Source organism: Mustela lutreola, chromosome 7 (assembly GCF_030435805.1).
Source record: "Mustela lutreola isolate mMusLut2 chromosome 7, mMusLut2.pri, whole genome shotgun sequence".
NCBI lineage: Eukaryota > Metazoa > Chordata > Mammalia > Carnivora > Mustelidae > Mustela > Mustela lutreola.
This window is the reverse complement of record NC_081296.1, coordinates 87,952,348-87,975,363: the sequence shown is the minus strand read 5'-3', so window position 1 is coordinate 87,975,363 and position 23,016 is coordinate 87,952,348. Positions and strand designations below refer to the sequence as shown.

At 36.4% G+C, this 23,016-nt stretch overlaps 1 protein-coding gene and 1 long non-coding RNA gene across 10 annotated transcripts in view; one reads left to right on the top strand and one right to left on the bottom strand.

Moving 5' to 3' along the window:
* The window catches only part of NUBPL (NUBP iron-sulfur cluster assembly factor, mitochondrial), a 251,719-nt gene that overhangs the window by 189,430 nt on the left and 39,273 nt on the right, over positions 1 to 23,016 (bottom strand). For 2 of the 9 annotated variants that reach the window (XM_059181851.1, XM_059181852.1), the window contains exons 1-3: positions 11,951 to 12,116; positions 11,276 to 11,423; positions 6,994 to 7,028 (exon numbers count right to left, since the gene is read on the bottom strand). The exons of 1 other annotated variant lie outside the window; for it this stretch is intronic. In XM_059181851.1, coding sequence (XP_059037834.1) covers positions 6,994 to 7,028; positions 11,276 to 11,423; positions 11,951 to 12,058 — 291 coding nt within the window. In that variant the 5' untranslated portion in view covers positions 12,059 to 12,116. Of the gene's footprint in view, positions 1 to 4,457; positions 4,525 to 6,993; positions 7,029 to 11,275; positions 11,424 to 11,950; positions 12,117 to 23,016 lie in introns of those variants that run through there. 6 more of the 9 variants (XM_059181854.1, XM_059181855.1, XM_059181853.1 and 3 more) reach the window with 5 other exon arrangements.
* Positions 12,122 to 23,014, top strand: LOC131836443 (uncharacterized). The gene is made up of 4 exons (XR_009355611.1): positions 12,122 to 12,218; positions 15,546 to 15,626; positions 19,860 to 20,036; positions 22,660 to 23,014. It is a non-coding gene; the product is annotated as an uncharacterized LOC131836443 (long non-coding RNA).

Here is a 23,016-nt window from a genome sequence, read left to right as displayed (position 1 = left end):
TAAGTGTTAGTCCTTTCCTCAAAACATCATAGCAAAGAAATAGACAGCAGGGATCACCTCACAGAAGATACACAGTTAAGAGTCTGAATAAAGCAGCAGCATTAAGGAATGAAAGGAGAGGACACAATATACAGAATTTTAAGTGATAGAAGCAGCAGGGATGGGTGACCAATTTGAAGGCAGGCAGGAACCAAATGATCCCACATGACAAAGAAAGTTATAGGGAAAAAGGGTTTGGTTTTACACACACTGAGCTTGGATGCCATTCCAGTAGATGTCTACAGAGACAACTAGACAGACAGGTCTGGTACCCAGGAGAGAGATCCTGGCTGGTAACGAATTTGGAACCAAGGGCACATCAGTAGTAACTGGAGCAGGGATTTGAAAAAATGAGATTAGCAGATATAGAGTATAAAATGAGAAAAGGGTTAAGTGGAATCATAGAATGTACCATGCTTTAAGAAGCAGGAAAAAAACAGTGAATAGCCCACTAAGCCATAAAAAGTCCTCTTGTCCCACACTACCTCTCAAAAAACAAAACAAAACAAAGCTTGGCACTTGACATACTATGAAACCATTCTATATACTTAATTCATCTGTGCAGCAAACATTTATTGTGCATTTCCAAAATCATAAAGCACTGTGCTGTTGCTAAGGATAGCCAAGGATGAAGACAACACAACCTTTAACTATAAAAATCTACCTAAGATAGAAGCAGTTGAGCAAGTAGGTTAAGAGCACAGGATCTAGGTTAGCATTCAAATCTTGGCTCTGCCATTTACTTCTCAGTGACCCTGGGCAAAATACTCAACTTCCAAATACTTCTGCTTTCTAGCTACAAAAGGGATCATAATAGTATCTATTCCCATATGGTTGCTATGAAACATAAATGAGTTAAGAATCTGTCATGAGGGAAAGTGCTTGACATATAATAAATGCTCAATAAATGTTAGTTATATCATTTGTCATTATAAAAATTACCACAATGGTTGCATAAGAACAATAATCATACAAATAAATAGTGCTACTGGATTTCCCAAGACAGAGAAAGAAAGGAATTTAGGAAGCACTTCACTAAGCTGCCCCTCAGGGCAAAGCTGGCTCATACAGTGCCTCTGTGTGAATGAGAATGCAGCCTGCAGGGGTGCCTGGCTGGTTCAGTAGGTACAACATGTGACTCTTAATGGACTGTGAGTTCAAGTCCCAAGCCAGGTCTAGAGCTTACTTAAAAAATAAATAAATAAATAAAACAAAACGAAGCCTACAGTTGTACAAGAAGAGGGTAGTCTGGATTTCTATCATACTCAACCTCCTTGACAAGTACCCTTATGCATGATATAACCAGCACAGCCATAAATGGTAGTCTGGAAGATAGGGCATGTAAGCTGAAGAAAGGTGAAGAGAATACTCCATTTCAGCAAGAACATAGTACATCCAAGCCCAAATTGGCAAGAAACTTCAAGTAACCCAGATTGGCCAGAGCACAAAGACCATTTAGATGATAGACTGAACACAAACCTATGAAGGCAGATGGAAGCCAGATTGCTGAAGATCTTGAGCAAAAGCATTCAGTAGTGACACTAAGCAGGAATGATGCAATTCCAATAATGCTTTAGTAAGAGTAATTAGGCATTATGTACTGAATGGATTTGAGCATAAGCAGGTAATAGATTGGACCACTGCAGTGGTCTTCTAGTCTGAGTTACTCAAAGGCAGGGACCAGGTGTCTCATTCCTTTCTATATCCTCCAAATAAAGTGCTTAGGATAGAAGAGGCACTCAAAAACTGAAGTATAAAATGAATAAAAGAGCCAAACAGTAATGTGGGTCTTAGTTAGAGTGGGAATAATGACAATAGAAAAATACATATTGGAAAAACATCGCAGGGATAGAAACAAGGGTATTTGCTGACTGATGAAATGTGGCAAGGAAAGGGCAGAATCAATAAAGACTGTAAAGCTGATAAATACTATGACATTGCATTACAGGTTTCTGTGAGAACCAAATACAATTATGTGCATGAAAATGCTCTATAAAAAAAAAAAAAAAAGATCACTTTTCTCTGGAAGAAAAGCTACTCATCCTAGAAGGATACACTACTATATTTGACCTTGAATATATCTCGTCATTTTAAGACTTTTATCTTCCTTTTGTGTTCACAGGATTATAAAACCTTTAAGAGTACACAACGTGTCTACTCTTATGAAGCACAATAAAACCTTACTGTTGTCTTAATTAGCACTTTCTCACTCACAAATGATTACTGAACTAAATTTACCTATACACCACCAAAATATACACACACACAGATACACAGAAATATGTACACACCTAAACAAACACATATACACACACACAACACTGTTTTGTGAATGTAGTCTTAGGCTGTGAACTTCCACAGCACATTTACTTTTCTTTATATTCTCAGGGTATCTGGCAACAAGTGTTATAGGAACTCAAATATTTGTTGGACTAAAATGAACTGAACTGACAGGAATCTCACAGAGCTAATCAATGGTATCTGGTAGTCTTTAAGTTTCCCTCTCCCAGTCTCAGTGCCCTTCTCACTGTTTATTAAATCTACACTGTAAAAGAATGAGACCCATAACATGGTTAAGAAGACAGAAAAAAGGGGACACCTGGGTGGCTCAGTCAGTTAAGCACCAGACTCTTGATTTTGGCTCAGGTCATGATCTCAGCATTGTGAGATCACGTCCTGCATCAGGCTCTGCACTGGGTGTGGAGCCTGCTTAAGATTCTCTCTCTGCCCCTCCCCAAGCCCTGCCCCTCTCTCCCTCTCTCAAAAAAAAATGATTGGAAAATCAGAGGGGGAGATGAACCATGAAAGACTGTGGACTCTGAGAAACAAACTGAGGGTTTTGAAGGGGAGGAGGGTGGGGGGTTGGGTGAGCCTGGTGGGGTATTAAGGAGGGCACATATTGCATGGAGCACTGGTGAGGTGCATAAACAATGAATTTTGAAACACAAACACACACACAAATAAAATAAAATAAAAAAGATTGAAAAAAAGAAAAATCAAAAAAGGATTGTCAATATATATGATCTGTGGTGTGCCAGGAAATGTTTAACAAATGGCTCAAGATGTGGTGGGGTTCTGATTTTCAATATTTGCCAACTTCCATGGTTTAAATATTCCCACAATGGCCTATTTCATGGTAACAACATGGTATCAACTAGTTCCCAAATTCCTGAAAATTTAACAATTGGCCCTCACAAACAAGCATGAGTCAGCTCCAACAAATCACTGGATGCATTATTTAGATGCATAGCACATATGATCTCAAACTCTACTCTGCAATACTACCTTCTACATCCCCCAAATGAAAGTACAAAAGACAAGGGAAAAGGAAAAGCTGCACCCTATTCCCATTAAGGCCTTTACCTCAATCTATAAAGTAGTCTTCTTATAAACTGGGCATCTGATCCAGCCCAGAAATTTCTTTTGCCTAGGCTAGTGACATCTGAAATTTTCTGATCATGCACTCCAATCAGTAAAATATGTTTAAGCATATATCCTTAATATATGTTAATATATTTGTTTATAAATTACATTGCAACTACCATATATACTATATATACTAACATAGTATAAATTATAAAGCATACACAAAAAACATAAATTTTAAAAGATAAAAATTAATACAAATAGGAAAGAAAAATTTCCTTCCTACATCCCAATGGACTATATTACATACACCCCTGGGGTTTACACAATCTTGTTTAGAGACTACTAAGGTCAATATCAAAAGTAAGATGAATAGCTTCCTGGTCCTATATCCCTTTCCTGGATCTAGATCTTCTATTCCAATGCTGAAAAAGGGCAAGTACAACCCATGGAAAAGAAAGGAGGTAAAAGTTAGCAAGGTCTTAAACAAAAATGGCCTATAGAGAAGAAAATCAGAGACCTCTTTTATAATTCAAACTCCACAGAATTAAGCCTCCCTGGGAATGAATTACTGGAAAGGCTCCAAAGACACCATCCTAACTGGAGTTTTTAACCCCATAAAGAGACATATTCTGGCCATCGATATCAACTTAGGCAAACAGAAGAGCTGGGAGGAACCATGAGCTTCCCCTAAGGACCAAACATGTCCTCCAAATAAGTATAATATTAATAAAATCTTAAATTGGGAAATAGAAGAGTATAAAACTATGCCAGATACATATAAATCATATAAAACAGATATAACTCTTCTTTTCTGTATGCAAGCTGTCCTCTGGCAGAGCACAGTTTAAATTAAACACGCTAGTCCTGAATCAAAAACACTAACTTTGCTTAAAAAAAAAAAAAAAAAAATCAAGAAATGAACAACAAAAAACACCTTCACTAGGATCACAGAATACTAAAAACCTTCCTAAGGAAGATTTTACAAACATTAAAAACAGTAAGGATACTCAAGGTTACTAAATGAGCCAGGTGAAGTGTCACTGCTTTACCTTTCTTGTTGCCAATTTCCGTCACACATATAAAGCACTAAAGATGAATCTGCCTTCAACCCTGCTCCTTGAAAGAAGAGAAAAGGAAAAAAAGAAAAACACAGAAATAAAAAAAAAATTTCTGAACTACCATCTCATCAAGAGTAGCAATATCTGGGGCACCTGGGTGGCTGAGTCAGTTAAGCATCTGCCTTCAGGTCTGGTCATGATCCCAGAGTTCTGGGATCAAGCCCCAGGTCGGGCTCTGCTCAGCAAAAAGCCTGCTTCTTCCTCTCCCTCTGCCTGCTGCTCCACCTGCTTGTGTGCTCTATCAGATAAATTTAAAAGATCTTAAAAAAAAAAAAAAAAAAGATAAAGAGCAATCTTTAACATGAAGGAATCAACCCCTTTTTAACTATTCTTTTCATCCTTTGATCCCTATTACATAGCTGCTTCACACTGACTTAAGACTCAAGGCTTTGACTAAAATGATAACCAACTTAAAAGATCCCCACACTGGGATGTCTGTATGGCTCAGTCATTAGGCATCTACCTTTGGCTCAGGTCATGATCCTAGGGTCCTGGGATAGAGCCTAGCACCCAGAGGGCTGCCTGCTCATCAGGAGGCCTGCTTCTCCCTCTCCCACTCCCCCTGCTAGTGCTTCCTCTCTTGCTGTGTCTCTGTCAAATAAATAAAATCTTTAAAAAAAAAAAAAAACCCACATCTACAAATTATCTACCTTCCCATCTATTGACTCTTCCCTATCTCCTTCCTTCTTTAACGAAGATGGTGTCTCTTCTCTGGGGTAACTAAGTCCCCTAAGAGAAATTATTTTTAAAAATATATTACTGGCACTTACTTCAATAAGGCTGCCTAAAAACACATGATTATCTCTCTTCTTTCCAAATTCCCATTGAAACAACAAGAGAAAAAATGGTTTAAAACCAAATAAAAAACATAACCACACTAGAAAACAAAAAAGGATGCCATCAGCAGACAAGAGTTTTCACAAACTCTAGATCCATAATTCTCAAACATTAGCATGCATCAAAATCATCTAAGGGGCTGATTAAAACATAGATTCCAGCTAATATAACACTGTAAGTTGAATCCACTTCTATAAAAAAAATTAGATTAAGTTAAATCAAACTATAAACAGGTTGTAGAGAAAACACACAGACTGCAGAATTCTACCTTCATGGATTCTGATTCATTAGGTTTAAGATGGGCTCAAGATTTTGCATGTCCAACAAGTTCCCAGGTGATAATGATTCTGCTGGTCTGAGGACCATATTATAAGAATCACCATGCTAAGTAAGTAGAGATCACTAAAAGGAAGAATTTTTAAATTAGTTTTAATTAGCATCCTCAAAGAGATTCAAATGAATGACAGATGCATTGTTTCTCACTATTTGTAATATAAGAAAGAGTTCTGGAAACCTGGAAAAAATACAATTCTGGAATTTAAAAATAAAAATCAGAAGGGCTAAATAACAACTAAAACCCAACAAAGTATGTGGAAAATCGTCTAAGATATCTTCCAAAACATACAACAAAAGACAGAGATGGAGAATATGAGAGAAAAATTAACATGCAGGGGCACCTGGGTGGCTCAATCGGTTAAGCCTCTGCCTTTGGCTCAGGTCATCTCAGGGTCCTGGGATTGAGCCCCGCATCAGGCTCTCCACTCAGTGGGGAGCCTGCTTCCCCCTCTCTCTCTGCCTGCCTCTCTGCCTACTTGTGATCTCTGTCTGTTAAATAAATAAATAAAATCTTCTTTAAAAAATCAACATGCATAAAGGATTAATATCTATCTAATAGATTTCTGGAGACAGAACAAACACACCACTTAAAGTAATCAAGGAAGAAATTTCAAAACTTGAAAACTGCCTGGCTAATTTCCAGTCAGGTAAAAAATTTTGAAGTCAACAAGTGGATGCATACTTGTGACATTTCTAAACTTAAAAGACATAAAGAAAACTCTAAAAGCTTTGAGGGGAAAAACACAGGTTATTACAGAGCAATATGAATCAGACTAGCATCAGATATTTCATTAGCATGACAGAAGAAGTTTACAAGGTTCAGAGATGCAATTATTTTGAACCTGAAATTCTACATCTAGGCAAATCAAAGTCAAATCAAATATAAAGGCAAAATAAAGACATCTTTGGAAATTTAAGAACTAAGAAAAATGATTTCCTATATTTATTTCCTACTTCTACTGTGAGAAATTATCACAGACGTCCAAAATGGGTTTCAATGAGCTAAAATTAAGGTGTTGGCAAAATCACATATCTTTTGGAAGCTCTAAGGAAGAATCCATTTCCTTGCCTTCTCTACCTTCCAAACGCTGCCTAAATTCTTTGACCCCTTCCATTTTCATCATTACCATTAGATGTACTCGGTACTTATGGCAGATTTCTTAGTTCCTTAAAGAAAAGCAAGGGACTACAGCTACACGATATAGCCCATGACAGAATAAATGAAAAATACGCTCTTTATCATTTCCTTACAAAACATTTTAATAAATTAATGTTTTTATTAATAAACACCTACCGAATCATTCGCTGCTAATGCAAGTGCAAGGTTCACTGTAAGAAACAAAAAAGTAATTAAACTTAGTGACTTTCCCTCTATTAAAATTCAGTTTGCCTTCTAATATTTTCAATGTAATAACCAAAGCACAGGAATTTTTAATATATTTCCTTTACTTATAAAAAATAAAAACAGAGAGAATACAGAAAGACAGTAACATCCCAACATAAGCAATCGATGCCTCCCCTACAATTAACATTTTAAATGACTCATTTTTATAATCTGTTATAATGTTGTTTAAATAATCTACTTAGCTTTTAAAAAACAATGTTACTGATATATATAGTTCAATTATTTTCAAAAACATTTTGCCAAAAAAGTATGTACCTTTTAACAAATAAAAATATATATGATCCTTTGCCTTTTAAACATAAATGCTGAAACTGCAGGAATTCCAAGTACCTAACTCACAAATACCCCTGTATGAAAGGCTGGACCACTGTGCAAAGGAAAGAGAAGAGGGTCAAAGGTAAGGTAGTAAAACATATTCCCAAAACTGCCTATTGCTAGTGAATCCCAAAGACATAAAGAAGGAAAGTAGTCCCCAAACCACGTTGAGCCCAGCAACAGAGGTATGTTACACCTGAGATAAAGAGATCCCAAGGTAACAAAATTCCAAGAATGATTAGTAGACTTCCATATTGTGAATCAACTACCTTTAACAGAACAACGTCATTAATGATGCTGAGATTACTTCCTTTAAGGTAGTTAAGAGCATAAATTTTCAAGGCAGACCTGGTTCAAATCCTTCTTCTACCACCTTCTATTACATAACCTTCAGTAGGATATTTTACCCCTAAATTTATTTTCCTCCTCTATAAAACGAGGATAATTCCTCTTTCATAACTGTTGTGAGAATTAAATGAAATACTGATATAAAGTACTTAGACTAAGACATGACACTTGACAAATCAATTTTTATAAATTATCAAATAATTCTGAATTTTAGGTATATTACAGGTTATACAATCTAAGTATTAAGCAGAAACTTTTAGAGAATACTTCATTTCATTGTTAGGATCCTCTCACATTTACACAATGGAATCAGAGCATGTTTGGATTAACCATGTATCATCATTATAACTGAAAAAAATCTCTAGCATACATATTCAAATGGGAAAAATTTTGAGATAGTTTGGAACATATATTTAGTTTCAAACATATATATGTGTGTGTATATATATGCAGACAGAGCTGTTAGAAAAAAAGTAAAGGCCAGTTCTTTGGGACAGATGGTTTAATGCTAACAAAGAAAAAAAGCAAGGAAGGGGCATTTACTGAAATACTACTGTATGTCACAACTGCATATTTTTTCATATATTTTCCTATTTAAATGCTGTCACATTCCTTGGCAATAGATGATCCGCTAACCAAAAACAAAAACAATATTTTAAACAAGTACTAGCCTACAGACCCAACAAATTATATTGCATAAAACTCAAAGAACTTAGGGATATCATCATGAAAATATTTTCCAAGTAATCACACAGCATCCAAAGGAATTCACTTTACTGAAAACAAATAAATGTACTCTGAATTTTCAAAAAACAGGAAGAGGTGGATTCTAGAACCAAAGACTAAAAGCTTCTAAATTTTATTTTTTTTTAAGATTTTACTTATTTATTTGACAGAGAGAGAGAGAGAGATCACAAGTAGGCAGAGAGTCAGGTGTTGGGGGGTGGGAGGGAAGCAGGCTCCCTGCTGTGCAGAGAGCCTGATGCGGGACTCAATCCCAGGACCATGAGATCATGACCGACCTGAGCCAAAGGCAGCGGCTTAATCCACTGAGCCACCCAGGCGCCCCAAAGCTTCTAAATTTTAAAAACAAAATATTAAACAGATGGATTGTAGGCCCTTAGGAAAGAAAGTAAAAATGTGTAGCATAGGGATGCCTGGGTGGCTCAGTTGGTTAGACGACTGCCTTCGGCTCAGGTCATGATCCTGGAGTCCCGGGATCGAGTCCCGCATCGGACTCCCAGCTCCATGGGGAGTCTGCTTCTCTCTCTGACCTTCTCCTCGTTCATGCTCTCTCTCACTATCTCTCTCTCAAGTAAATAAATAAAAATCTTTAAAATAAAAATAATTTTAAAAATGTGTAGCATATAGCATTGGAACAATCACTAATCTTTCTTAAGTAATAATACAGTATCTATCAAACAATAATAATATTAGAGGTCTATTATAACTATAATACTTGGTAAGTCTTATTTTCTTCAAAACATAGAGTTTCTGAAAAACTCTTCCACAGTTACCTTCAGGTAAAAATGAGAAAAAAAATTAGGCTAATAAACTATATAGTTGGATTTGTAGCTGGTTGTACAACCATAAAACTGCTATACTGGGAAATTACTAAAAATGGCATTTTAAATGAAGACATAAGATCTTTAGTCACAAAACTCCGTACTAGCCCTTCTTATTTCAAAATGTCATTGATTTCAATGGAACTAAAGAATTTTAAGGTACATATATCCCCCAACTTTAGGTTAATAGTCGGACCAAAAAAACTATAATTTAAAAGATCTTGACAATCTGGAACTACACCAAAATCAACAAATAAAATAGTAATTTTTTTTTAAATTACCTGCAAAAAAAAGATCAACTGGATAAGACTTGAATTAGCAGCCATTCCTATATTAATGACTGAAAATACAAGGCAACAATAAGATAATAGTGTTTTCTGACTCCAGGAGCACCTGGTAGTGCAGGCAGTTAAGCAGCCCACTCTTGATTTTAACTCATGCTTTGATCTCGGGGTTGTGAGGTTGAGCCCTGTCTCAGGGCTCAGTGCAAGAGTCTGCTTTAGATTCTCTCCTTTCCCTCTGCCCCTCCTGTTCATGCTGTCTCTCTCTCTCTCTGTGTCTCTAAAATAAACATATCTTAAAAAAAGGGGGTAGGAGGTTTATGACTCCAAATTAATAATACGAATTGTGTTGTAGGACCAGAAGAAGGGAAATTATTACCCTTTTACCCTTATTACACCGGAATAATCATTTTAGAAATAAGAAATTCTGGGGCATCTGGGTAGCTCAATTGGTTAGCTCTTGATTTTGGCTTGGGGCATGATCTCAGGGGCCTGGGATAGAGCCTGGCATTAGGCTCCATGCTCAACGGGTAATCTGCTTAAGGATATTCTCATGCTCAGCGGGTAATCTGCTTAAGGATATTCTCTCCTTCCTCTGCCCTTCCCTCTGCTTGTTCTCCCCCTCTCTCAAATAAATCTTTAAAAAAAATTAAAAATTTCTTTTGAAAAATTTTAGGAATATCCAGTTATTAGTCTTGGCTGGTAACTCTTCTATTTCTGGTGATATTTCTCCTATGAATCTGAAAGCAGCATTTCAGTCACCATGAAATCTACAATCAATTCAAAAGAGCCACCAAAAACAAATTTTCTGCTCCAGTATTATTAATAGAAAAGATATAAAGATTAGATGGTATTTTAAACAATTAAAACAATGTTAAACCTTTACAAACATTTTCAGGGGCGCCTGGCTGGCTCAGTGGGTTAAAGCCTCTGCCTTTGGCTCAGGTCATGATCCCAGGGTCCTAGGATCAAGCCCTGCATCAGGCTCTCTGCTCAATGGGGAGCCTGCTTCCTCCTCTCTCTCTCTCTGCCTGCCTCTCTGCCTACTTGTGATCTCTCTCTCTGTCAAATAAATAAATAAAATGTATAAAAAAGGTTTTTTTTTCAAATATTAGATCAATGCTTATTTTATAAATGTTGAAAATTACATTATGGTTAAATGAAAAAGGTCTTAATAATCTAAAAAGTCTCATTGCAATTTTGTAGCTATATGTACATTCATAGACTGGAAGAGAACATCAAAGAACAGAAATAATTTAGTATTAAAGTTATTAAATGTTTAAAAAATAATAACAGCAACCAAATATTGAGCACTTACTATCTAAGAGACTCTGAGCTAAGTGGCTAGCATGTTTAATTTACATAGCCACCCTATGAAAAAGGTTATCATTGTCATTTTACAATTAGGTAAACTGAAGATCTGATGGATAATCTGACCACCTTTTCCTCAGTTAAGGAGTCAAGCATCTGGCTATGTACCTAGCTTTTTGAAACTGCTAATCTAACTTCCTAATCACTACCAACTCCTAATACTACAAAATCAGCTATTAACAATTTCACAAATAACTCTTTAAAAATCAGAACTATTAATTTTAATGCTGTGCACTTGCCAGTTGGCATAAATTCCTACTTGAGATCAGAATATCCTATACCCTATAATACCTGCTGTAGTAGACTTTCCAACTCCACCTTTTCCAGAAGCCACAACTATAACTTGCTTTACACCTTCTATTGGTTTCTGCTTTGGAAGTCCTCGGGACATGATTTGCATTCTTCTTTGTTTTAAGGTCTCATTGTCAGCGCCAGATAACTTAAAAAAAAAAAAAAAAAAAAGTTTTAAAATAAGCCATCTCTATTATCATGCTGTTAAAGTAAAAATTCGGAGTTTGTTAGAGGGCCTTCCTTTTGATCTCCATTTGTTAGGTCTTTTGTACTATCTACCTACCACTATTGATCACAGTTGTGGAAATACACTGTTTAAGCTGAAATTTACCTGCCAGCATACGCAGACATTAAAAATGGAAAGTAAGTAAACTGTCTCCTTACGGAGTTAAATCCTCCACGTGTTTACTTCTCTTTAATCTATTTTCTAAATAAACTAACAGATAAAACAATGCACAAGTCACACATCCATGTTCAAGAATTGTTTCATATTCCGCCACTCCTCGGCCAGGTCCTACTGGGGGCCTGCTTGGAAACTGGGGACATCCAGCCAACCGGGGTCTCATTTTACCGTCTAGTTGGCGGGGACCCGTTAAGATCTGAGGTGAGGCCTAGGGCCCTGCCGCCCGAGCATCTCCGTCCTCCCGCCTCCCCCTGTCCAGCAGCACCACGAACCTGGCGCCGACAAACCAACACTCGGCTTCCCCCAAGCGGGACACATGCCCCGCCACCACCCCGAAGCGATACCCAGCCAAAAATCAAGAAACGCCGCCAAAACCCCATAGCGTGGAACACGGCCGTAAGCCCAACCCGGAAACCGTCGCGGCCGGCGTGGGATGATGACGTCACGTAGTAACGCTCGGCTTCCTCTCCCTAGAGACAAGCCGTCTTTGAATTTCTTCAGCGGGGAAACCCAAGTTAATGCAGTCTCGTTCGTAGCCAGGTACAAATGTTTACGGAGTTAACCAAATGTTTGTGAAGCGTTTTTCACATACCTCATCTGTTTGGTCCTTAACAGAAATCCTCGGGTAGGTAGGTAGGGGCCTCTTACTAGTATTCTCTTTTCAGTAGTAATAAATGAGACTGAACAAAGTCTAGCGACTTGACCCGACTGAAAACAAGTAGGAAATTGTGTAACTTGAAAATGACTCCAGATTCTCACTGCGCAGAATATGGTAACTTAAACATTCCCACCCCTAAGTATTTTACCTCTCCCCTCCCCGAACCCGCGTGATCTACAATAATAGTGTGTGTGTGTGTATTTATATTTATATTTATATTTATATTTATATTTATTTATATTTACTGCTGTGTTGCTTACAATTCCCTGAAAGAGAAGTCAGGTGCTTTGCTGGGCTCAGAGAAGTTTAGTTAAATCAGAAAGCAGGTCTAATAAAGTCAGTTTCACTCATGAAAAAGTTAAGTTAGACAAAACATGAGGGCAAAAGTGGAATTTATTTTGTATAGAGGAATGAAGTATTCCTACATCCAAAGCGGATGAGAGTGAAGGAAACAGAGGTACAAGAAAAGCTAGAAAGCTGATACAGAAACCCAGACCCAGCAAAAGGATTATTTAGGGTGTAGGTTGCCTTACTCTGGCATATTCTCCATATTTTCTAAGGTTGATTTTAATTTCTGTTGTTTGCTGCTTATTTGTAGAGAATTTTTTGTATAATCATTCAGTTTGTTTTGCTCTACTTTGATCTTCAATTTTCTTGTCTTTACTACGGGCACAACATTTCAGTCTCAAAGAATTATCGCAAGGATTAGGTTTACTAACAAATACATTTATTTGTTATACTTATTTGAAATAAGCTCTGAAAAAAATTCAGTTCCTTGCCTTTTCTCCCCCAATCTCACCTTACTGCTTCCTTTGGCTTATCACTTTCTTATTTTGCAATATGTTTTCTCAGTTAATTTTATCAATTTTTATCTGCTCAATTTTTATAAATTATAAGCCCAAATAATAAGAATAAAGAGAATGGCTGTCAGAATAATCCACTCAGTAAGCAAGAAATGCTGAATATCTGTTTCTGTCCACGTGGCTTTTCAACTTTTTCTAGACTTATGAAGATACATTCATTGAACAAATATTTACTGAGCAACTTACTATGACCAAGTACTACCCTAAACATAGGATTTTCAACAAAACCAGATAAAGTCCTTCCACTCAAGGACTTTACCAATCAGTGTCAGAGACAGAGTAAGTTAATTGACAGTTCAGCATGGTGTAATAAGTATAGGAAAAAAGCACTGAGAGATACAGAATTACAAAGAAGGCGCACCTAAATCATTAAGGGAAGTCTTTTGGATAGGGTAACCTCTAAGATGAATCCTTAATGTGGGTAATGTGTAGTCATAAGCTGAGAGAACAGCTAGAGGGTGGTTGTGCAGAAGTAAGAAATGAACTGGTAAGAACTTTAAATAATTTTAAAGGCTTGCAAATAGAGTGTGAGGTACAAGATGGTGCAGAGAGATGGAAGTTGGCAAAGATGAAGAGTGCATAGATCATAAAAGACTTTATATATCATTTAAAGGAATTTGGACTTTATCCTAGGGAAACCACAGAAGGGCTTAAAGTGAGAAAATAACATAATTAGATATCTATTTTAGAATTACTACAGATTACCACATTTTAAAAAATGGTTGGGAGAGGTGAGGTGTGACCAGAGTTAGGGAGGTAGAAGATTATTATACTAATCCAAGAGAAATGTTTGCTTATAAGATAGATAATACCTGGGCGCCTGGGTGGCTCAGTGGGTTAAGCTGCTGCCTTTGGGTCGGGTCATGATCTTAGGGTCCTGGGATCGAGGCCCGCATCGGGCTCTCTGCTCAGCAGGGAGCCTGCTTCCTCCTCTCTCTCTGCCTGCCTCTCTGCCTGCTTGTGATCTCTCTCTGTCAAATAAATAAATAAAATCTTTAAAAAAAAAAAAAGATAGATAATACCTACTTGTAGGGTTGTTGTAAGGTTAAATTTAAAATAATGCATGTAGAAAATATAAACATACATACATACATAAAATAATGCATGCAGAATACCTATCACAAAGTACACGTATTCAATAAATGTTAGCTATTGTGCTGCTTATTGGTTATGTAGACGTTTATGACATGGACAATTAGATAAATGGTCTTGACATTCTCTGAGAGAGATCATAAAGGGGGGAACAAGTAATACCAGTGTTCGTAGAATGAATAAATCATTAATTTGATTTACCTTTCAGCAGAATAGAGTATCAGAAGAGTTGTAGAGATGTCCATTATTTCTTCTCTAGCAACCACTACCACAAACACACACACACACACACACATCCATGGCCCCTGCTCAAAAGACTATTCTCCCTTTTCTCCCAAGAATATCTAAGCCATCTGACCTCATCCCATGGTCACTAACTGAGTTAAAGATTGACACAAAAATAAAATTGGACCAAGAGAGTCTTTCTCCAGAAAACTTTAAAACAAGAGATGTTACTCAATCTTAGTTTGCTTTGGAAATGGTGAGGCTGAAGTGACTAATTTCTTCTTTGTGCACAGAGAAGCAGAAAAAGCTAATTCCAAGAAAGAAGAATAAAGCAGACCATAAGAGATCATGTGTTCAAAGAGGGAGGGGAGAACAACTGCACTGATTCATAATAGCTTTCCAATTCCTGGTTCTAGTCCATAGTGAGGTTCAAGCTATACTTCCTATTCGTAAATCCATAAGATATACCTACAGCCATCTAAAAAATTCTCTTTCTTCTGCCTTGGCCTAATTTGGGCGTGTTTCTTTGTACTTATAACTATGGTAAGATATGTTTTGTAGTATTTATAAAGACTTTTCCCCCTATAATTCCTTGTTACTTATATAGCCCTTCCCTATTTTGATAAACTATTTGGCATCATTTTATGATACATAAAAATATTAGAGAAAAGAAATTTGTTTCTTTGTTTTCAGTTTTCAAAATTGGGACCTTTAAGGAGAATGGAGACAGCTCTGGCAAAGACAATAAATACCTTTAGGATTTATTGATATGATATAAAACCATTTATTGATATGATATAAAACCATGATATAAAAACATGGTTTCTTACCTATATAAGTTAGGATTACATTGGCTGCAAGTAGCAGAAAACTCTGTCATTGTCTTAAATAAGCAGAGATGTATTAGTCTCATAAAGAAAAGGTCACTGGTAGACTATTCAGGTCTGATGCAGTGGCTCCACTGTGTAATTATGTGCCAAATTCATTCTTCAGCTTCCATCATCTTGTTGCCTTTCTTTTGTCCCCAAGGTGGTGGCTGCACCTCCAGGCATCAAAGCTATGTTCCACACAGGAAAAGAGGAGAATGACAAAGATAAAAAGCTTTCTCTAGTGAGTATTTGCCCTTTGAGGGTCGGGGGAGAAGCCATATACACACCAAACTGTCTAGAATTAGTTCACATGACCACCCCTATAAGCAAAAGTAGCTGAGAAATCAAACATATACATATCTTTAACCTAGAGGAAAACCATGGAAAAAATTATTGGAAATGGGTATTGAATAAGCCAACTCAATATCTGTCCTAGAAAGACTATATAAAATTTTGTGGGATTATGGGGAATCAAGACAGGAGAAAAGTGAGAACTTAGATATTCACAAGTTCTTAGGCCAGATAACATTTTCAACCCTCAATTTCCTTGCATCATACAACTATAGAGGATGGAAAACCAAATACTTACTTTCCTAGTCTCACTTGCTAATTCTAGACATAATTCTTGGCAGGTATGGTATAGTTCTGGACAACATGGTATAAGGGAAATTTTCTGGAGGAGCTTCTGAGAAACTTGCTATATAAGGTAGAACATAACTGATGCTACTCCTTTTTCCCATCTTAACCATGGAAGTGACACCTGGAGGTGTGACAGTCATCTGGTGAACATGAGAAGCACAGTGATAACAGATACAATGACAAAAGCCAACAGCTAAGGGTAATGAAGTGAACATATGTCAGGTAGATGAATTCTTAGTCATATAGTTAAGCTGTTATGCCAATACTGAACTGAATCTCCAGAGCTCTTGTTGTGTGAGATAATTAATTGTTTTAACCACTGCTGATTAGGATTTTTGTTATTTGAAGTTAAAATAATTAGTGCTTATTATAGAGTCAAAGAAAGAATGTGATACACTGTGATTACCTCTCTCCTATTGAATCTCAGTAAAGAGGGGGAACATCTGAGCCCCAAATCAGGGTAAGAGATATAAGAACAATAGAATCAATGCCCCCATTACCAGTGTAGTGGCAGAACCACAGAATAAAAACAGCTGAGTGTTGTGTGTAGGCAGACAGTCTGAGAGATCTCCTGTAAGAGTGGCCGAGAGAAAGCTGATCTTTAAGAGAACTTAAGGTCAAGAATAAGGGAAGAGTTGGCAACAATCTGCATGGTTAAAGATCTGGCATCTCAATCAATGCTGGTATAAATAGATAAAGATCTTGAAGATTAAAGGTCACATCACCATGTGGACATCTGGACACTACATAGGCACAGTCCTGGTTTCTACCAGCCAAGAGAAATGAACAAATTTGTTTAAAACAAAGAGGATTCTTTTAAATGTCTCCTAACTATGAATAGAGTAATACTTTGTATTATTTCCTAGAAAGCATGTATTTGTATCTGCTAGATTTCCTCCCTCCGTACCCCCCAAAAAGATACTCAGATGACCACAGACATCCTGAAAGTTCAGATTTCCACACAGAAGCAGTGCCTGCCTCATCCACTGTCCATAAGCCTCACTTTTCAGCTGAGAACCTGCTTCATTCCTCTGTTCAATTCACTAAGGAAGAAGAGAGTATTACAGTTTCCTGTCTGTTAAATATACTAACTAAAGCTTAGAAACTTGTGCCAGTTCCTTCATTTTAAAGTTGTTGTCCCCAACTGAACCTTTTATCCTGTCCAGAGGGCTTGCTGAAATGAAAACCTCACCCCATCAATGCACCTGTCTAAATGACAGCCCCAATTATTGCCCCTACTTTGTCCTATGGTGTAATTTTTTTCTAAATATCTCTGCTCATGACTAAACATGACACTGTTTCTTACCTATATCTAATATAAATTTTCACATTGAAATATAAATTATTTCTGCTTAGGTAAATAGCTTCTCAGTGAGTCAGTCTTTCTGTAGGAAAGCTGGTCTAGAAAGTTTTCCCATATCAAACACTTTTTAGTACCTTAGCTCAAGTTAACTAAGGTGCTGTCACAGAAACTCCCCAGTCTTATTTTTTTAATTACATAAAGCAAATATATGTATATTCTTAGACTAGATAGTCTTCTGAGACTAGACCTCCCACTGACTAAAAATTTACCTCTAGAATGAGACAGGATGGGTTTCTAAATACCAGTATTCAAAGCTGGATAAATCATGGGTGATTTGACATTTGAATTTCTGATTTATAAGACTCAGCTGAATCCTTGGACAAAGGTCACAGGGCTCGAGTTATAGCTGAATATATTCTCTATTTACTGTTTAAGGCTTCAGAGAAGATCCTATCCTGAAATAGAAGCCACAAAATCAGAATTTAGAAAAAGTATTGTCCCCCAAGACAAATACTTGCTACACACAGAGCCTTAGTATTCTCATGCTTTTGCTTTTTAGTTCATTTTCTCCAAGTAACAAGCCTGTATTCATTCAGCCAAGTCCTTCCTACCCTCCAGTTCTATCCTAGAGATTAGAAGACGTAAGTCTCTACAAGATTTTGCTAAAACCTTACTTCATTCTGTATTCAGAAGAGAATTTTCCTGTGTACTTTGGATAACACACCAAGGACAATGACAAAGCAGAGCCCCATCAAGATACCAAACCTCCCTATCAGCTAATGTGAAGTTCTATTTTCTTCAGGGAAAAGGAGATAATGTAGATTTTTGTCTGTGGTACACAGCCCCCCAAATGTGAGGATGTCCTCTATAATAATAATATGATAATATAAGCTTATATAATGTCTTAGTCTACTTGGTGTTCTGATACCAAATCTTGTCTATTCATTTAATAACCTTTTCTATCTATTTAATAACCTTATCCCTATATATAGGGATTACACATGACATGTTAAAAATATGCAGGCAAAAAATTTGTTCCATCCATTTATAAAAGTAAAGAGCTCCTACCAAACCACTACAATCTCTCAAAATACAAATGCATGCTGATTTAGAGCAATAAACTGGAAATACCATCATTAAGGGCTATAATATCGATATGATCTAGGATAGACAGACAGACTTCAAAGTCTGAAGTTTATCTTTGTCTTCAACCTTCCACATAGCTCTTAAGCTGTTCAAAATGCTCCAATCCATACCAAACAACCTTTTAGGCAATATTTGGGTCCATTTTTCACTGCATCTTAAAATAGAATTTTCCAGGGGTGCCTGGGTGGCCCAGTCAGTTAAGCATTTGACTCTTGATTTCAGCTCAGGTCATGATCTCAGAGTTGTAAGATGGAGCCCTGCACTGGGCTCTGTGCTCAGTGTGGAGCCTGCTTGAGATTCTCTCTCTCCCTGTGCCCCTCCCCACAACTTGAGCATGCTCTCTGTCTCTCTTTCCCTCTCTCTCTTAAAATAATAAATAAATAAAATCTTCCCCCCCCCAAAAAAAGTAGGATTTTCCTAACCACCTATGATTCAGACTAATAAATTTACTTTCATTCTTATTAGCAGCCATCTACTGACTATAACACAACAGTCTAAACACTGTTGAAGTGATAATTACTAATCTCTTCCATCTCAGGCTTTTCCAGTCTTTGCTAGTCTTTAAAAGAGAAAAAATATTTTTGCATAGAAAATACTCATTTGGTACATAATTATTTTAAGTAGTTTAAAAACTGGTGTTTTGATTTGATTAAGAATACAAAAAGTTCTTTTAATTACCAAAAGAAGTTCTGTCCATTTCTCAAAGTCAAAGACTTTATTATATCAATGCCACATTGAATCTCTTTTGCAAGTTTCTAATCATATGCAAGAATTAGGGTTTTATTTAACCAAGGCCATTAATGTGAAGGAACATGCTGGCAATGTGCATTTTTAATAGATATGTTACCAGTATAACAAAATAAACACCATTTACTAATGCAGTACACTTTGCTGATGAAATATATACACATATAATTATATTTTCTCTAATACTTTTCTGAAGTACTATTTGCCACTTTTCCAGGGTCTGATATAGGGCTATCTCATATCATAATTGACAGTACTGGACAAAGAACAGAATAGTAGAAGAAGAAAATAATGTGCTTATTAGTTGGCACTTATTTGTTTATGATGCTGTATAGTTAACAGGAAATCAATTTAAGCCAATCTCACTAATTCCTTCTGGATTATAGAATTAATTGAGAATGATCTCTTCATGGGCACCTCTCTGTAGCTTATGTTATACAAGAATCATTTTCTTGCCAACAGACTCTAAGATGACCCAAAATTATCCTTGTCTCTTGGTATTGATACCCTTTTGTAATCCTCTCCCTTTAAGTGTGACCAGGACCTATAAATTGGTTCTCACCAACAGAATACAACAACAGTGATAGAATGTCACTTCTGTGATTACAATATGTAGGACTGTAACTTTTGGTTTTCTAGGGCACCTCCTGGCTGGCTTTGACAAAGCAAACTGCCAAGTTATAAACTGCCTATGGAAAAGGCCATGTGGCAAGGAACAGGTGACAGCCAGCAAAGAACTGAGGCCCAACAGTCTGCAAGGAATTAAATTTTGCCAACAACCAGACTGGAAGTAGATTGAAAGTAGATGCTTCCCAGGTGAGCTTTCAAATGAGACTCCAGCCCTGGATGACCCCATGTTTGTAGCCTTATGAAAGATCATGAAGCAAAGGACTCAGTTAAGTTGTACCCCGATTCCTGATCCATAGGAACTGTAAGATAATAAATGTGTGTTCTTTGGAGCACCTGGGTGGCATAGCTGGTTAAGCTGTTGGTTAAGAGTTGGTCCAACTCTTGGTTTCAGCTCAGGTCATGATCTCAGGGTAGTGAGATAGAGCCCCACATAGGACTCCGAGCTCAGCTTTGAGTCTGCTTGAGATTCTCTCTCTCCCTCTGCCCCTTCCCACTCCCTGTATTCTCTTGCTTACTCACTCAAATAAATAAATCTCGTTTTAAAAAAAAAAAAAAAGTATGTTGTTTAAGCTGCCAAGTTTATGGTAATTAGTTATGCAGCAATGGATAACTAATATTCAGTAACCCAGATTTTGGTAATAATATAGTCAAGGTATGGTTTCTTGTAGCAGTTTTTTTTTTAAATTATTGAGATATAATTGACATATAATGGCAATTCTTTTTTGCCATATAAAAATGTGAATATTTGCTAAGAAATTAAATCCTTTGTGTATTTCGAACCTATGTTGAGAATTTTAAGTGTTATTATTTTAGTATTAATAGTTATGTTATCAAACCTCATAAAATATTATTTTAATATGCGATACTAAAGAATAGACACATGAAGGCAATGAATTGAAGACTATCTTTGCTTCACAAATCACGTTACGTTTTTCTTAGTAACAATTGAGCACACCTTTTATTTTAAAGCAGGCTCCATGCCCAACATGGGGCTTGAATGCATGACCCTGAGATCCAGAGTCCCATGCTCTACCAACTGAGCCACCCAGGTTCCCCTTGAATCTACTTTTGATAACAATTGAACTCACTTTCTAATGAAAGAAAAATTAGTGTTACAGTTCTACTCTTTTTGCTCTTCTCTCAATGATCAAAATAGTTTCTCTTTGGGGAGCCTGGGAGGCTCATTGGGTTGAGCCTCTGCCTTCGGCTCAGGTCGTGATCTCAGGGTCCTGGGATGGAGTCCCACATCAGGCTCTCTGTTCAGTGGGAAGCCTGCTTCCCCCTCTCTCTCTGCCTGCCTCTCTGCCTACTTGTGATGTCTCTCTTTCTGTCAAATAAATAAATAAAATCTTTAAAAAAATAGTTTCTCTTCAGTTATGTAAGAAATTCGAGTTTCATCTTCATTATCTGCATTAGCAGTTCATCATCATTCCTAAATAATTGCACTAATCTGGATACAAGTATAAAGAAAGCAAATTTTTGTACTTAATGTAGAAGTAAAAAATAATACAAACAAGAATTTTTCCAATGATATTCTAAATAACAACTCACTGCAAAGTTGTAAATCTGCCAATTTGATGAAAGATGATTCAGTACATATGAAGCATTCAATTAATCATATTGTACATAAATCATACAGTTATCTACAGCCCAGGAAAAATATAATAATGTCCATTAGAGTCTTTGGAGACAAGCCAAGTCAATACTACAGAGAATTCTGCAGAATTTATCCCTAAAAATATTTATAGAATCCCGACTGAGCTATATCTGTACAATTATTGTTATTTATTGAATCTTATACCTGAAAGATTTTCAAAGCATTTTCACACATATTATCCTTTCAGGTTTCACAACTGCTATGAGGTCGGTAGGGAAGTTATTATTGGTCCCATCTCTAGATAAGGCAATGAGATATTGGAGACTTTAGTTTATTTATTTTAGGACAAATTGCTGAAAGCAAAATGGAAAAACGGGTCTCTCATTACCTTTACAGGAATATTGTCTAAAAAAAAAAACAATTCCATGTGGACCAGCTCTCATAGGAAAAGCACCTGGGCAAAATAGCACCACCTCTGCAAGAAGAAATCTAAATACCGACTTGACTAATTCAGTAGGCATTTCCACCTCTAAGCTTCCCAGACAAATTTGGGCTTCACTAGCTTTAGTTAAAAATAATTTATTTCAGAGACCCATAAACATATTTAATGGCCTTCTCTTGCACTGCATTGAAATAACATTTTAATTTATAAGGTATTCAAATTTTCATTAAAATATTAAATATTCTTATATATAAATATATTTATAATATAAAATATATATTTATATATATTTACAATATAATATAAAATGTAATATAAATTATATTAAAATAAAATTTCATTAAAATATTTAAAAACATTTATAATAGTTTATAATCCTTTGCCCTTCATAATTTTATCATTCCTTGAAATTCTTTCTCAAACCCTACTTCTTCCATTAAGCCTTCTCTGATAATTTCACCAAGTATTAATCTTTACATTCCTTAACAGTTGTTAACATTTTGTTTAACAGAGCATGAATTTAAGGTGAAATTTCATTGCTTTCATTTTATACATTTAAGTTAGCAAACTAAGCCTATTTCAGGTCTCCCTTATACAACCTACTCTCGATTACAGTTCAATATTCCCATAAAACAGCCATGTTTATTTAAAATGAAGCACAATATTGCTTCTATGTGCATCCATACCACTTTATCTTAAAATCTACCCAATTTGGAACATTATTATATATTGCCTTTTACTGTTTTCTAATTGTGACTTCTCTTACACAGGACTCTATGGTGTTCGAGGACCAGAGCTATATCATAATGGTAATTTATATCATCTATACCTAGCTTCCTGCCAGGCACATACAGGGGTGTGGGGGTTAGTGACTGGTTAGCTATTGTCACAGAATACATGGTGGAAATATTAGCCTGGAATATTGTCAGAACTTTGCTACTAAGTAACTATCTGATCTTGGATGAATCATGTACCCCTCTATTTCTTCATATGCAACATGAAAAGATTAAACAATCTGTAGATTTACTTTCCAAGCTTATACTGAAGGGTACAAGGTTGTGTAACTTCCCTTTTCCCAAAATAATTTTGAGAAAAATAAAGGCAAAATAGTTTAGAGATGCTGCAGA